This window comes from Thermobia domestica, chromosome 6 (genome assembly GCF_964235325.1).
Source record: "Thermobia domestica chromosome 6, izTheDome1.hap1.1, whole genome shotgun sequence".
Lineage (NCBI taxonomy): Eukaryota > Metazoa > Arthropoda > Insecta > Zygentoma > Lepismatidae > Thermobia > Thermobia domestica.
In genome coordinates this window covers 234346792-234361732 of record NC_137459.1, presented here as the reverse complement: position 1 = coordinate 234361732, position 14941 = coordinate 234346792, and the positions used below count along the sequence as shown (strand labels likewise).

The 14941-nt window shown below is 36.8% G+C and overlaps 1 protein-coding gene across 1 annotated transcript in view; it reads left to right on the top strand.

The window, feature by feature from the left end:
• The window catches only part of Duba (Deubiquitinating enzyme A), a 171271-nt gene that overhangs the window by 132505 nt on the left and 23825 nt on the right, over window positions 1–14941 (top strand). The window contains exon 7 of the mRNA XM_081762659.1: window positions 11304–11438. Within this exon, the coding sequence (XP_081618785.1) occupies window positions 11304–11438 (135 nt within the window). The remainder of the gene's footprint in view (window positions 1–11303; window positions 11439–14941) is intronic.

Sequence of the window (14941 nt, the reverse complement as noted above, 5' to 3'; positions counted from 1 at the left end):
GACAAAATTTCAGAATTTTAAAAGATGGTGTTTTCGAGAAAATGGCGCCCAAAAATGGCGATTTTTGAAAATTTTACAATTTCTCGAATTTTTTGCGACAAAACGGTTGCACACAGAAGCGATACAAATTTTTTTTCGGAAAGCGGGTAGCTAGGTCTTACCAACCGCGAAAACAGAATTTTAAAATTCGAACCGGAAGAGCTCGAAAAAAATTCGCAAACTTCGACTTTTCAGATAAATTGACGTTCATTTGTTAATTTATGTACAAAAAGATACGCATGCGCAAACCAAACTATAATAAAAGATAGTTTATTTATATCCCTATGTACACTCATGTCCAAAATTATTGTCGCATGTCCATAAATATATTTTTGTAGGAATATAATTTGATAACGAATTCTCCCGATATTTCTTATAACGTTAATATGTGCATAATCAGCAAAGACAAGTATGTGGCAAATTTCATGTCAAAAGAGCAGTAAATAAGAACAATAAAACGAAAATAAAACTTTCTTGTCCATTTAGCAACATCTTGTTTTACTCTTTCTAATTTTTGTATTTATAATTCTATTCCTATGAAATTTACCACAAATATACATTTCCAGATAATACACATAGTACCAGTATTAAAAGTACCCTGGAAAATCATTATCAAATTATATTCTTACAAGAAGACAGTTATCGATATGCGACAATCATTTTGGACATGAGTGTACATACCACAACAAGAATTATAACTCTACCTGTCTCCATAGCCGAATGGTGAGGCTCCGAAGTTGACCATTTTCCATGTCTTCTACAATTCATAAATTGTACTCCCCGTCTTTTATAGCCCATTACTTGGTGGGAAAATTTTTTTCGACAAAACAAAAAAATATGGATCTCTTAAAAACATGTCTAGTTGCTATAAAAAAAAAGTTTCAACAATATCTGAGATGGTGATGGTACATGCTCTGCCTGAATTGAAATGGAAGGCACCTAAAACAATTACAAATAAAAAAATCAGTTACTGGGGAACGTTCGGTAAGTCAGTTTTGTTTTAATATCTAATGTCTAGCGCGTTCGTTGTTGGGTCTTATAGTCGTGGGTTCAATTTCCGTTAAGGATCCATCAAAATTTTACTTGAACTAGAATTTATTTGCATGTATCACCCGTCTTCTTTAGCCTAAAGGACTTAAATGTTGAGAAAAGTATATGGTAAAAATGAAATAAATAATAAGACAGTAATAATGCTATTAATCTGTATCTATCTACATAGGATTTAATGAAAAAGACGTCGTCTATCAGACCAAAAAATGGCTTAACCGTTTGAAATGATTTTTATTAACAGTTTCACCTACCTGTGACTCATGGGCACCCGAAACAGTTTCACCTACCTGTGAGTCATGGGCACCCGAAGGGGGCAGGGTGGGCCGCCCTCTGACTTACGAAATATATACAAACAGAAATACCAAACATAATATATAGCAACCATGAAGATAGCCCCTCCTAGAACATTTTAGGGTGCCATGCGCGGACTGGCTTGTTGTTACGCCATTTTTATTAAAATGCGTATCCTAACAGAGGAGAAGAGTTAAAATTTATGCCAAAAATAGAATATCCCACATTTGTGAGATGAAACTTGACCCCATGCCGTTAACGTCGCCAATATCTAGTGGCCCACTTGCCGGTAAATGTCGATCGTCGATATAGCGACGCATCGAAAGATTGCCGCTAGTGTGCCCCTGGCGGCAGGATTTCGTCGAGTCAAAACAGACATCTACAGATGGTGATCAGAAAAATGGAAACACCTGTAGTTGGCAACACGTCAGATGTATGGGTTGGCAGTGGTGTCGTGGCGCCCGCAGCGCCGGACCGCTGGTGGTGGTGTGTTAGGTCGGTCTCCATACTACGTCAGGCGCAGTGGAACAGCAGTGTCTAGTGGCTGCAGCAGAGAGAGGTAGTGTAAAATGGGAGACCTCTCAGATTTTCAAAGAGGGCAAATTGTTGGTGCGCGGTTATTTGGAGTGAGTGTGACGGCAGTGGCTACTGTGTTAGGTGTGTCGCGTGGGACAGTGTCGAAGGTGATGACGGACTACACAACACACGGGAAAACCACATTGGGGAAGCGGAACAGTGGGCGGAAGAAAATCATGAGTGACAGGTCACGCCGGGTATTAAAGCGCATTGCCACGCAGAACCGTCGTGCCACTGCGGAGCAAGTGACGGAGGAACTCAATCAGCACCTCCCCCACCCTGTTTCGACAATCACAGTCCGCCGCGAATTACATGACATGAATTTACGGGGTCATGTTGCACGGGCCAAACCGCTCATCAGTGACCATAACGCTTTCTCACGCCGCAAATGGTGCCGCGACCATGCAACTTGGACCGTTGAGAACTGGAAACGTGTGATATGGTCGGATGAGTCATCCTTCACCCTATTCCCAACCACGGGCCGTGTTTATGTGTGGAGAACGCCCAATGCAGCTTATGATCTGCAGTGTCTCCGCCCAACTGTGAAACATGGCGGCGGCTCGGTGATGCTGTGGGCCGCCATATCATGGTTTTCATTGGGTCCTGTGGTCACACCAGCGGACGAATCACTGCCAACGATTATGTCGCAATTTTATGAGTCCACTTGCATCCTATGGTCCGGATGTTGTTCCCGGACAATGACGCCATCTTCCAGGATGATAATGCACCCATTCACACAGCTGGCTTTGTTGCAGCGTGGTTTGAGGAACATCGGGATGAAGTTCAACACCTCCCCTGGCCCGCTCAATCCCCAGATCTCAACATAATTGAACATCTGTGGTCCGTCTTGGAAACACGACTCCTTCGACGATTTCCACCTCCATCCTCTCTCACAGAACTGGCCGATGCCCTGCACGAAGAATGGTGTAAAATTCCACTTGCTACCATTCACGACCTCTATGCCTCCATCCCACATCGCATCAAGGCCGTTCTGAAGGCGAAAGGTGGCCCGACATCATATTAAACTGGTAAGTTGCAATTTCGTTCAGTGTTTCCATTTTTCTGATCACCATCTGTAGATTAGGGGTTTTGCAGTTACCACCACGTAGCGGCGATGACTTCTTTTCAGTCCGTGTTTCGATTCGTCGCGGAAAATCGGCGAAGTGACCGAACCGACTTATCGCCAGTCATGTGCATGCGTTTATTATTATATATTTGTTTTTCCTGACGAATGTTCCTAAAGTGAGCTCCGGGGTCAAGAGTAACCCATTCTTCTACATCACAAGGTTGATTTATCGCGCCATTCCGGGAGAACTTTATATATATTTTGTAAGTGATTTTTACACTCATCTCAATGTAAATGAATCATGCATATAAACTATTTAACATTTTGGTGGAGTAATTTTGTAATTCATTAGCATTTCGCCGCGTCTCTGCCACCGGTGCCCACTGGTGGTATAATTTTCAAAACGGAAGTGGGGTCACCGCGGATCGTTGCAGTGGAGCCATTAGTTTTTGGCGAGAGGTCGCTAGTTACCTATCGATGGTCCACCGACGCTTACGGCACGGGGTAACTCTAAATTAAATTTAATTAGGAAATCACTATAGTTGCTATAAGAACTAGTTTTTGAACTTGGACTGTGTAATATTGGTCTTTTGAGGCAAACATTTCCTAAGTTTAACTTCGAGTATCTTCGGGAAACGGTAAACCAAAGATGATAGGTTCGAACCCACAATCCAACGTTCACAATCGAAAACATTCTGTAAATCTGTATTTTCCTCTTTTAAGTGTAACAAGTTATGTTGATCCGTTATTAACTGTACTGTAGAAACAATACATCATTGTAATACTTAAGGATAAAGTATTTTGAAATTATGTATACATGGGAGCACATGGTAGTTGCCTCAATCCAGCTATAATCAATGCCCTCAGTTTCATTCGTGCAGTTCAAACCGATTTTCCTGCAAGCTGTTACACAACGACAATTAGTCTAGTTGTCTACGTGTCGAACTGCTGAGCTAAAAAATGAGGAATCGAATCTCGGAGATGGACATGTAAATTTTTATTACTTGCAGAATTATACATTTCACCCATAATAAAATGAGCATTAAAACAGTTTGTGTTTCCGTGGAAAAGTAAGCATTTATTTCAAGTTAAACTTGCGAGCAGTGAAGCAAAACGAATTGGGTTCATGGTTGTCCGAATACCTGACGATTTGAATAAATCATACGACACGCCTTTAGTATGGAGTTAAAGAGCTTTCTGATACCTATAAAGAAATCTCACTGACCTAAAATCCATTACGAAATAGGACCTACCAGAAGCTTTTACACCACGCCTGCGTCACTTCGGTGAACGCTGTATCGAAACTTCCTATATAAATTTCACTCACTTGACGTCTAGTCAGTCGACCGTACTTGGTTTGTTAGCTAACTATATTGAAGGGGTATAGACGAACAATATGCATTTTTCAATTTTGTCAGGAAACGAAGAAAATGTGACGCCCATATGTTTCAGAATTGTTGAACTTTTTTTTTTGGGGGGGGGGGGTAGATTTCACTCATCTGCTGTAAGTAGTGACTACTGATGTTAACCATTGATTTCTTTCATTTTTCATTTACACGTCCTATATTTCAAGTTCGGTTCCACATGCCATTCCATTTAGTTTCATATATTCTGTTCGATTAAATACACATTCCTCAATCTCTTATAATATGTCCAAATTAACAAAACGGTTCTCTTGCTTTCTTTCTAATAATGATGATTTAGATTTCAAGAGAGTTAATTTTAAATAAACTTGCAACCAATTTGTTAATTACTACGAGCATTGAGTTCTTCCTCATTGTGTGTTAATATATGTTATTCAGTGTTTACATTCTAATAATAATAAATATTTATAGCACAATTAGATATAATTGCAGTATACGAAGGTTAAGTGGGTAATAAAGCAGTTCAAGCCAATATCTTACTTCAATCTGTGTCGTAGATTACAATTATCGTTAAAAGAAATTGAATATTCGCATCCAAATTGATTTTATCTAGGTAGGATGGATAGGGATGCGCACGAGACAAGATTTGAGGCCGTCTCGTCTCGACAATATGCTGTAAAATTGATGTCTCGACTCGACAATGTATATTTTTCTATTGGAAGAGCTGTGTCTCGACTAGAATTTTGTCAGGAAAATTCTGTCTCTACTCGACTCTGCGCATCCCTAACGATGCACAGTTTGAAGAGCCCAGTAGTCCAAAGCTGGCGGGGTAACCAATTATACCATTACGCAACATCCATTTCAGATACAACCATTATTATACACTTCATTTTCACAGGCTTCTTATAATAACTAAATCGATTTCCTACTTAAATTCAATTATAGATAATTGTTTCTTATGTAGCAGCTAATATTCATGCTATACAGTTTAAAACAAGTACACATTCAATGTAAATAAATAAAAATGTAAGATATTACAGATTACTGGCATTGTGATGTAATCCGATTTTAAGCAGTACATATTTTCTAAATAATTGTTCCTTTATAAGAATTCACATTATGAGGTACCCTAAGTTTTTGTAATGCAAAAAAAAAAAAAAAAAAAAAAAAAAAGTAGTATATATATATATATATATATATATATATATATATATATATAGGTGTATTTTAGGGGACTTCCGGGCTTGATTCCCCCCTCCCCCGAAGTTTTATGTTTATTCAAATAAAATATTGTAAAGTGAATGAAATATCTTGTAGAATGTTCACATTTCCAAGAATGAAGTTAGCAAAGCCCCCCGAAATATATATATATATGAATAATTTTCATGTTGGACGTGTGGTTTTAGGTATTCAACTGTGTTCACATTTCTCATTTTAGCGTTTTCGTATATGAATTATGGACATAGCGGGCTAGTAAATGTGACAGGGATTTGAAAAGTGACAGTTCGTCGGATAATGTGTTTCCAATCACTTCACAGTGGAAATTTATATTTATAAAAAAGTTCTCATATATTAAAAAAAAGAAAAAAAAAGAAAAACTTTAACTTTCCGCACGGAGGCTCGAACCGTCGCCCTTCGTTTCAGAAATGTCAGTAGCATTACTAAACCCGCTTGACGACAGACGCAGCTTACAAGAGATTGTGTTATAATATTGATAATGGAATCGCTCCAAGCACAGGTTCCTACTTGGAGGTTTAAATATCCATTTTCTGTTGTTTTCAGTAATTTCTACTTAAGATAATGGTTGATTTTGCATATTGGAACTGTGCATGAGGTGTGCAATCAGTATTAATTTCAGAAATAAGTAGTTTGATATTGTTTTTACATTTTCACATCGCTTGGATGACAGTACGGTTTGCAGCTAGTGTCTATATAAAGAACGGAATGAAAATGCAATTCTCTGTGTATAGATCTGCTGGAATTGTGACGGATCTAGGCTCACTTTTTCGGACTTAGTTTCTGAACGAGTTTCCAGCATTTTGTGAACAGGTGTGTACATATGTTGGTCTTGCGGCACGTGGTGCGTTTTCGAGTGTTTCGTTACCGTCCTTAAACTTGCTAAACCACCGCTGCACTGTCTGCGTAGTCACAACACCCTCACCAAAGACCTGGCATATCTTCCGTCCCGCTGCAACGGCGTTTAACCCCAGTTTGAACTCGTACAGCATATACGCCCTTACGACGCTCTGTGGAGGTCGCATGTTCACTCTGTACTTACGCAAGTTCACAGTGTAACTGAACTGCCACAACCAGGTAGCATGTTGGATATACCCGCACCAACAACTGGCCTTCGCCTTCTCTCCATTCGCATTCAACTCACGGTATGAGGGCCAATTGAACACAGACCTCCACAAAAAGTGAGAGAAATTTCTTGATTACCTTTATAGTACATGCAGGATGCACAGATGTACTAATTATCACCAATTTTGAAGGAAACCATACTGTTGGATATAAGGATGGAATAAAATATAATATTTTTTATGAACGTTAGACCATTGGATTGTAGAAATGAATTTAGAAAATATAAATTCTACACCACATATAAAATAATGCAGATCTCCATGTAAATCAGTAGATTGTCAGTCGAAGAATATATAGGTAATTCCTTACAGAGCAAACCGAACAGTTCATATTTAACGAGAAGGAATTGTTGAGGTATAGAACTTTCCTCAATGCGGAACTTCGCAGTGGCTACAAGTCAGAGAATATCGTACGAAGAATATAGTTTTTGATGAGAAGGACACGTCAGTTCCAATGGGGAAAATATTCGTATGCCTGGTGTCTTTGTAATGGAATAGCCTGGGAGGGTTTTTTTTCGTAGTCTAAAAATTGGGAGGATAGTGTATAAAACAAGACATTCGATAGGTGAATAATAAAACAAACTGATTTAGCTCGGCAGTTGCGATGAACCTTAAAGTTTCTTACAGCAGAAAGTTAAATTGAAATTATTAAAGAAAGAGGAATGCTAGAGTATTCGCCAAAGAATATTACAAATTGTGGCTCGGTTGTATTCAGTGTTATCCAGGGTTGATAGAGAAATCATACAAGACGTAGAATGTGCAGTATCTTTTATTGTGGGTGTTTTATTAGTATTGATAAAATTATATATTAACGAATTATTTTCTTATATAATGACTCCGGCCGCGCAAAATGCTGGAGTACTAATTTGGAAGATTAATTTCTTCAGTTCTGTCTGTTCTTCAAGAGTATCCATTAGGGACAAGTGGAGTGGTAGTTATAATATTGTTGAGATAATTGTACTGTGAAAGCTTTGTCGTTTTGTTTTGTTACTTTGGCTATTTCTTGCCCTCTACAGCCTTGAACCATCTATCACTCAGTATAGTAGTTTTTACTTTTATTTTATTTATTTTCGTTTCTTATGATTGTTCTCTACACGTAAATTATTGTTCTCTAAATGTAAATTATGTATTTCTTTGGTAACTTTTAAATAGTCTACTCTTAAATATTATGCATAGTGCTCTCTGACAAAATGTGGGAAAAGTGCAGTTTGGTATATGCAGATCTGTGGGAATTGGTAGGATTTAGGCTCAGATTTTTGGACTTCTGTAAGGCCGTCGAGGTTTTTGTGGTCAGGAGTCTACAATGTAGAATATAAATGAGTACTGTATTTCTTATTTGTTCAATATTTACATTTGAGTTTGCTATATCATACAGCTAAGTTAACATTTGTGAGAGAGAAAGAAACTTTGTTTAGGCACATGGTTTATATATGTAGGATGCATTTTTATTTTCCAACTTACAAGGACAGTGTTTGGGTTCGAACAAACACATTGACACCACAATCGTGTGAGGGATATGTATTGGTAATATTCGCTTTCCCGGGCAATGCGACAGATGAGTTGGCGATTGGTAATCAACACTGCTAAGGTATTGCCATTGGTTGAGCAACTTAAGGCGAATTCTTCATTGTGAAAATAGTATTAAAGTAGAAAATGAATCATTCGCATGTTTTCTGGTTTTGCCTATCGAGTACAAATCTCGTCGCCTGTTGGAAACGAATACTGTCATAAGTGTAGCACATAATTATGACTGTAGTGATGATAATGATGTACACCTGATTTCAAGCAATAATGACACGACATGTCTCATTGCAAGAAGAAACGATGCAAGTAGTGAGAGTGAATTCCAGCCTTCTCCACACAGGAAAATCGAAACCTGTAAGTGTTTCATGACGTGAGTTAAAGAACATACGCAACAATTATCGCGTCAGAAGTTTCAAAACATGTGACAGGTTTCTGGAAAGATATCTCAAACTGAGGGCTAAAAGCATAAAACATATTGAATTATGTAGCAAAGAAAAGAGAAGACGATACAGTTTTCAAAGTAAATCGTACACTACAGATCAATATTATCAAGAACTGTACAATGGCCAAGTTTGATGAAGTGTGAGCATTCGGTTCTTCCATTCATTATTGGCACTTACATCAAGCGTTGGACGTAGCCAGGAATATCGGCGTCCAAACTTTACAGCGCCATTGAGATTTATTACTAATTTGAAAAGTGAGTTCAAAAAAACATCATGTCGTATAACTATACTTTAACAGTGAAACGAAAAGGAAGAGAAGAAAGATAATTCAGTGAGTTCAAACATTTGTTGTTTGAAGTTAACGAGCGTATCACAGTGAAAGAAATCCATATGAGTTCTGTATAGAATTGTGATCAGAGTCAGTTCAACGTTGAGCTTTCGTCCGAAAGAACGTTACTTGTGAAAGGGAAGAGCAACACTGTCTCCTCGGTGCAATCAACTAACAGCGTAAAATACACGTACACGATTGACGTTGCTATAGCCGATTAGTAGTTAAACTCCATATATGTGTGTCTTAAGAGCCAAGTGGAGGGTCTAGACCCCCCATGTATCAAGGGAAATAGAAAATCGTACCCACCAAATGTCTTCGTAGATACAAATGTGAGTATAAGACAATGAGAGAGCATGAAGATGTATTTTCTTTGAATCCATATTTGTCCACAAATTTACTCGTAGTGTGTGACTCCTGGTGTACACATAAGGGTGAACAAGTACTATTGGAAGCCTCTGGAGAAATGTATGTAGATTTAAAAAAATCTCCCATCTAAAACTACGAAATACGCACAACCTCTGGACTTTCCAGTTTCGGTATTGTAAAATGTAAGCCAAGATAATATTATTCTTTATTAGAGTGAGTTCCAGTAGCACACATCCTAAATTTCATGACAGATACTTTTATCATGAAATTCGATTTTATCATTTGCAATCATCTGCGGAAGACCTATATTTCGTTACGCCTGATAGAACGCTTGCTACGATATTAAGAACCTGTGTATAACTTCAAAAATATCATTGAGATCTGGCGCCCAGCGAGAAAATTATAGAATCTGCAATTATAGCATGGAACCAACTTGCTTTTCTTAAATGTGTTTTGTAGTTCGTATTGCTTGGAGAATTTTATTGACACTCATCATTTGCGTTTATAGTTAAGATATCTGCATTGTGTTTGACTTTTACAATGACTACTGCAGTGACATCTAGTGAACGTTTGCATCGTCTTGCTGAGAAACGACACCCACCATCACATTCAGAGGTACGTATTGGTCCCATAACTAAAATTTCATACAGATATGTATGTTTGAACTCAAATACTTTCCACGTTAGTTTTTGTCAGTTATGTGAGTATATTCATTGCAGACTCATTTGAAATTAAGAAAGCTCTTTGAATTAGTGTAGCAGATTTTCTAGCTTTGTAGTCGTACTTGATTACATGCATTCGGTTGCCGCCGACAGCAATCCTTTTCGTTTCACAAAATCATGATGTGACTATATATATATATATATATATATATATATATATATATATATATAGAGAGAGAGAGAGAGAGAGAGAGAGTGTGAGTGATATGATAATCTCGACACTTCTGTCAAAAACATGTCCAGAGTCCAGGTTCGATTGGTATTTGGATATGCACACAACCATGTTGACAAGGGCTGTTACACTATACGGCAGTACAGAGTCCAAATACTGAATGATTCAATATCCAGTTAAAAAAAAAAAAAAAAAAGTAATTTTTCCAAGTTTCATTCTATTATCACGAAGTACACATTTTTCGTCCACACGACATTTTATTTGTTTGACTTGATTTTTGGACCTGCAATGTATTGGGGAAGTATCGCTGTTTCCACCTGTGGTATTATTGAGTTTTATTGTGTGATATTTTGAAGTACATTTAATAAACGCTTATGGCTATTTGGTCGTAGTGTTGGTGTTACGGAGTTTATGTGCCGATATATGTTGTGTTTGTTCATGATGTAACCTTAATGTAATTACACGACTTTTTACAAATTATTAGTTTAAGTTTTCTGTTAATATATACAACACTAAATAGAAGCACTTAGACTTCAAAAATGAAAAAAAATGAAATGAAATCTTTAAGTTTAACGTCCCACGGTTATGCCGGTTAGGTTAAAGGAGACGGTGATAATGAGAAATGAGTGAAATGGTGGAATGAAGAAAATGGGAGGAAACGGGAGAACCCTGAGAAAACCCACGAGCACGATGTTTGTCCACCACAAAGTCCACACGGCGCGAGCTGGGATCGAACCAGGGACCCCAAGCACCGGAGGTGAACGCTCTACCACTGAGGCACCGCGCCCCCCACTTAGACTTCAAGTCACAAATATCTCGTCGTCGATATTTCCTTTTCCTTATCAACTTTTCCTTCACAATAGAAAAATATGACTTTTGTTTTCATTTTCAGAACCAATCAGTGTCTTCTGGATGAAGAGAGAAATGCATTTTGCACATCTCGAATATTGTCAGTAATTACTTTTAATTTGCAATCAGTGTTCTTGTCTTGTTTTCCAGGCCATGTTGGAAGATAAGCTTAAAGCTACCGACTGGGAGGCAACAAATGAAGCTATCGAGGAGCAAGTAGCACGAGAAAGCTATTTGCAGTGGCTAAGAGATAACGAGATGAGGAATCAGAACCTAGTATCTCCAGTAAGTTTTTTTTTCTTTTCTTTCTTTCTACAGTAATTATAGCTGTTATATTGTTTAGTTTATTGATTTTAATTGGGAATATCCATTACAGACTGCTTGGAGATATTTTGTGTCTGACATAAAAGTTCAAACAGGTAAGACAAATTTGGCCTCGACTTCCTGTTGAAAGTTTTGCCTGATGATACTAATGGAGATAAAACTCGAAAATTCACGTGTTTGAAAACTTCTCTTTCTTCAGCGGTGAAAGAAATGGAAGGTAAGAAAGTAAATAGAGATCACTTCAGTTGTTCTCCAGATGTCTAGTTGTCAGTTCACAAGACGGAAAAACCTATGAAGAGCAACTACAGACGAAACACGGAAGTACAAGTGATTCTGGTATCCGTAATAAATCTTCAAGAAGAGGCATGCATGTAAACCAAACCTAAAGTCATATGTGTGACTATCAAGATGCAAGTTTAGGACCAGGGGGATGATGGGTTTTCCCCTCCAATCAGATGTTGCTCCTCTCCAAAAAACTAACTGAAGCATCCGTACGGAGGATGTTTGTTTTTCCCCTAAAACCATGTTTAATGATAAAAATTTAGTAAATTCTCGAATTTTACTGCTTTTTGTTCTTTTATGTAATTGTAATCTGTTAGCTATATTCCGAAATGAAAGATTAGTTTTCGTTTCTCCTAATTTCATAATCACAACTACCAGAATATACACATTCTTTCTTCTGTTTTCGCGTAGCCCAGTTTAAATATTTTATTGTGCTTAATTGTCACTTGCAGTCGTATCCTTATATCCTTCAGTTCTTGTTGTTGGAGGTTAATTTGTATGACAACCTTACATTAACTACGCATAACGAAGTTACGTATGGATTCACAAACTTACGTATGCAGTGTAAGAGATACTACCAATCCCATACTCAAATACGTTTAAAAGGTTAGGTGCCTTCAACTAAGCCAACATATAGTTAGTTATTTTTACTAAGTTTGTTGATTTTATAATTTATTTTTGTTCATGACTGTTATTAGTGCAGGCGCCATAGAGGGCAAGGTACTGAGCGCCCTCACGCTATTTATGCCGGCCTCGGACATGTGGTAGCGTAATGTACTACACTCATATGTACTTACATGTATACATACTTGAATAGGTATATGCATACGTATATACATATATAAACATAAGCATATACATATATATATTTATGTGATAAATCAGTTCCTCTATTTGTGTATTTATTGGCACTAACTTATGACAATATTTTAAATACATTAAGGTATCCTTTCATCTATTGAACATAAAAAAAAAAAAGCAGAATAAATCGTTTTACGAGGAAAATAAAAACGTGCCAGAAAAATACGAAACTTACGGCAAAAATGTAAGATGTAATAACCCTACGCTTAACCTTCTCTTCTCCCACCCCGCATGCCCAATGATTTATAAAAATACTATGATGACTTTCGTAAAAATACAATTTTCTCGACTGCGATCATTGAAGTGGAAATGAGTCAGTAATAAAGGAGCCTATTCTTTCAATTTTATATAACATATCCTGAATATTTATTAAACACACTCGGATTTTTATAGAACATTGTGTGTGTTTTGTTCGAGATTTGAGACTTATTCCTGTAGTTTGAATTTGAAATTACTACAGAGGGAGGATCGCTCGCATCAACGATGCACAGCATCACTAGTGTACCTATAGAATAGGAATAAAATGCCCTATTAGTCTCAGGATTTCAACCCTGGACCAGCTGTCATGACTGAAGATTTCTTTCGTTTCCCCTCACGTCAAGGTCAGGAGCCAGAGATAAAAAAAGACTTTATTAAATGTTTTTTTAAAAAAAAAGCCTCTTTTCTGGAAGAACTAAAAATTAGATTTTTTTAAAATCGTATTTTCTGTTGCCAATATCCTTTCCTACAAGTCAGTTTACGATTAAACGACCTATGTAACGTATGATAATCATTATTGTTTGCCACATACTCCTCCAGATATGCAAGAAGAATTCAAGAGTTTACCGATGTGATTGTCGTTAAGCAATTACTCTATTTTCTTTAGCAGCCACACTTCAGTTGCAAGTTAATCGTGATCAGTGACATGTCATACGTTCTAATACACGAATATCGGAATGTGCTCGCATTTTTTTTTCTACCAAATTAAGCTGAGCAGCGCAACCAAAATTTGGCATGCATGATTCCCAAATGGATTTTTTTCAATGATATTTTGTTCTGAAAATCTCCCTTATAAATACATATTTTAAACTAGTTCTGAAACTAGACGTGTACTGAGAAACACGATTGAAGAAAGAAATTATAATTACATCGAGATTATGATTTCAATTCAAGTTTGAAATATATTTTGTATGTTTTTCGTTTTAATGTATTGTTTTATGCGAGGAATAATATATTGTAATATAAAACTGGGTATTTTCTTAATGTTTTCCAGTGGTCTGTGTTTTTGTGTTTTTGTAATATATACAAATGGACGTACTTTTACTCACTCATCCATAAACTACTACGTAGTACTAACATAAAAAAAAAAAACATACATACATACATAGTATGTCCTTCCATTTACACCAGAAGCGATAAAATGTTTTCTTTCAGTATGATGATTCTGTGTTCGTTGAACCAGAGAAATCTTTGCTCTTTTATTAGCAAGGTTGCAGAAAGTACCTTTTAGTCGTTTTTTTTTTTTTTTTTCGTTTTTGTCTTAAGAGTGGTTTATCTTTGGTTTTCCCGTTAAAACTATATTCTATACACTGATATAGCTAAGACATTTGACACAGTCGATCATGACATATTACTACGTAAGTTCAATCTCTTTAACTTGTAAAACCTGCTCTAAAGCTTCATATTTAAAAGATCATAAGCAGTCTGTCCATTATTATGAGTGCATTTCTAAGTCGATAGACTCGATCTGGTGTACACATGGAAAAGAAAGCATTTCACAGTTGACAAATTTTCTTTTGCTAATAACTCTGGAACAAATGAATTAATTAGGATCTTCCTGTTGTTATCCTTAGGATACTTATAATTTGGTAACTTGCCAAAATCTGTACTTTAATAGGTTAATTTATTGTTGAGTTACTAGAAAAGAAATTTTGTCAGTTGAAGAATTCTTTCTTTCGTGACTGTACCTCAAGGATCAAATCTAGGACCCATACTTTTAATACTCTTTATTAACAACTTAACCAATTGATTGTCAAAACATCAAAACAATTATTATTTGTCGATGATCTTAAAATATATACAAAAATTAAACCGAGTTGAGTTGAGTTGCTTTTGAGTTTCAGCAGTGAGGGTATATGAGACGAGACCTACTGATTAACGGGAATCCGAACCACGAGCTCCAGAAGGGAATCGAACCCAGGTCTCCCACTCCAGAAATTAAATCGATTAATGACTGTGATAAATTAGATGATGATTTAGTAAACGTATTTAACTGGTGTATAGAAAATAACCTAAATATAAATATTAGATAGATAGCACTCCATCTCGTTAGATAGATAGCA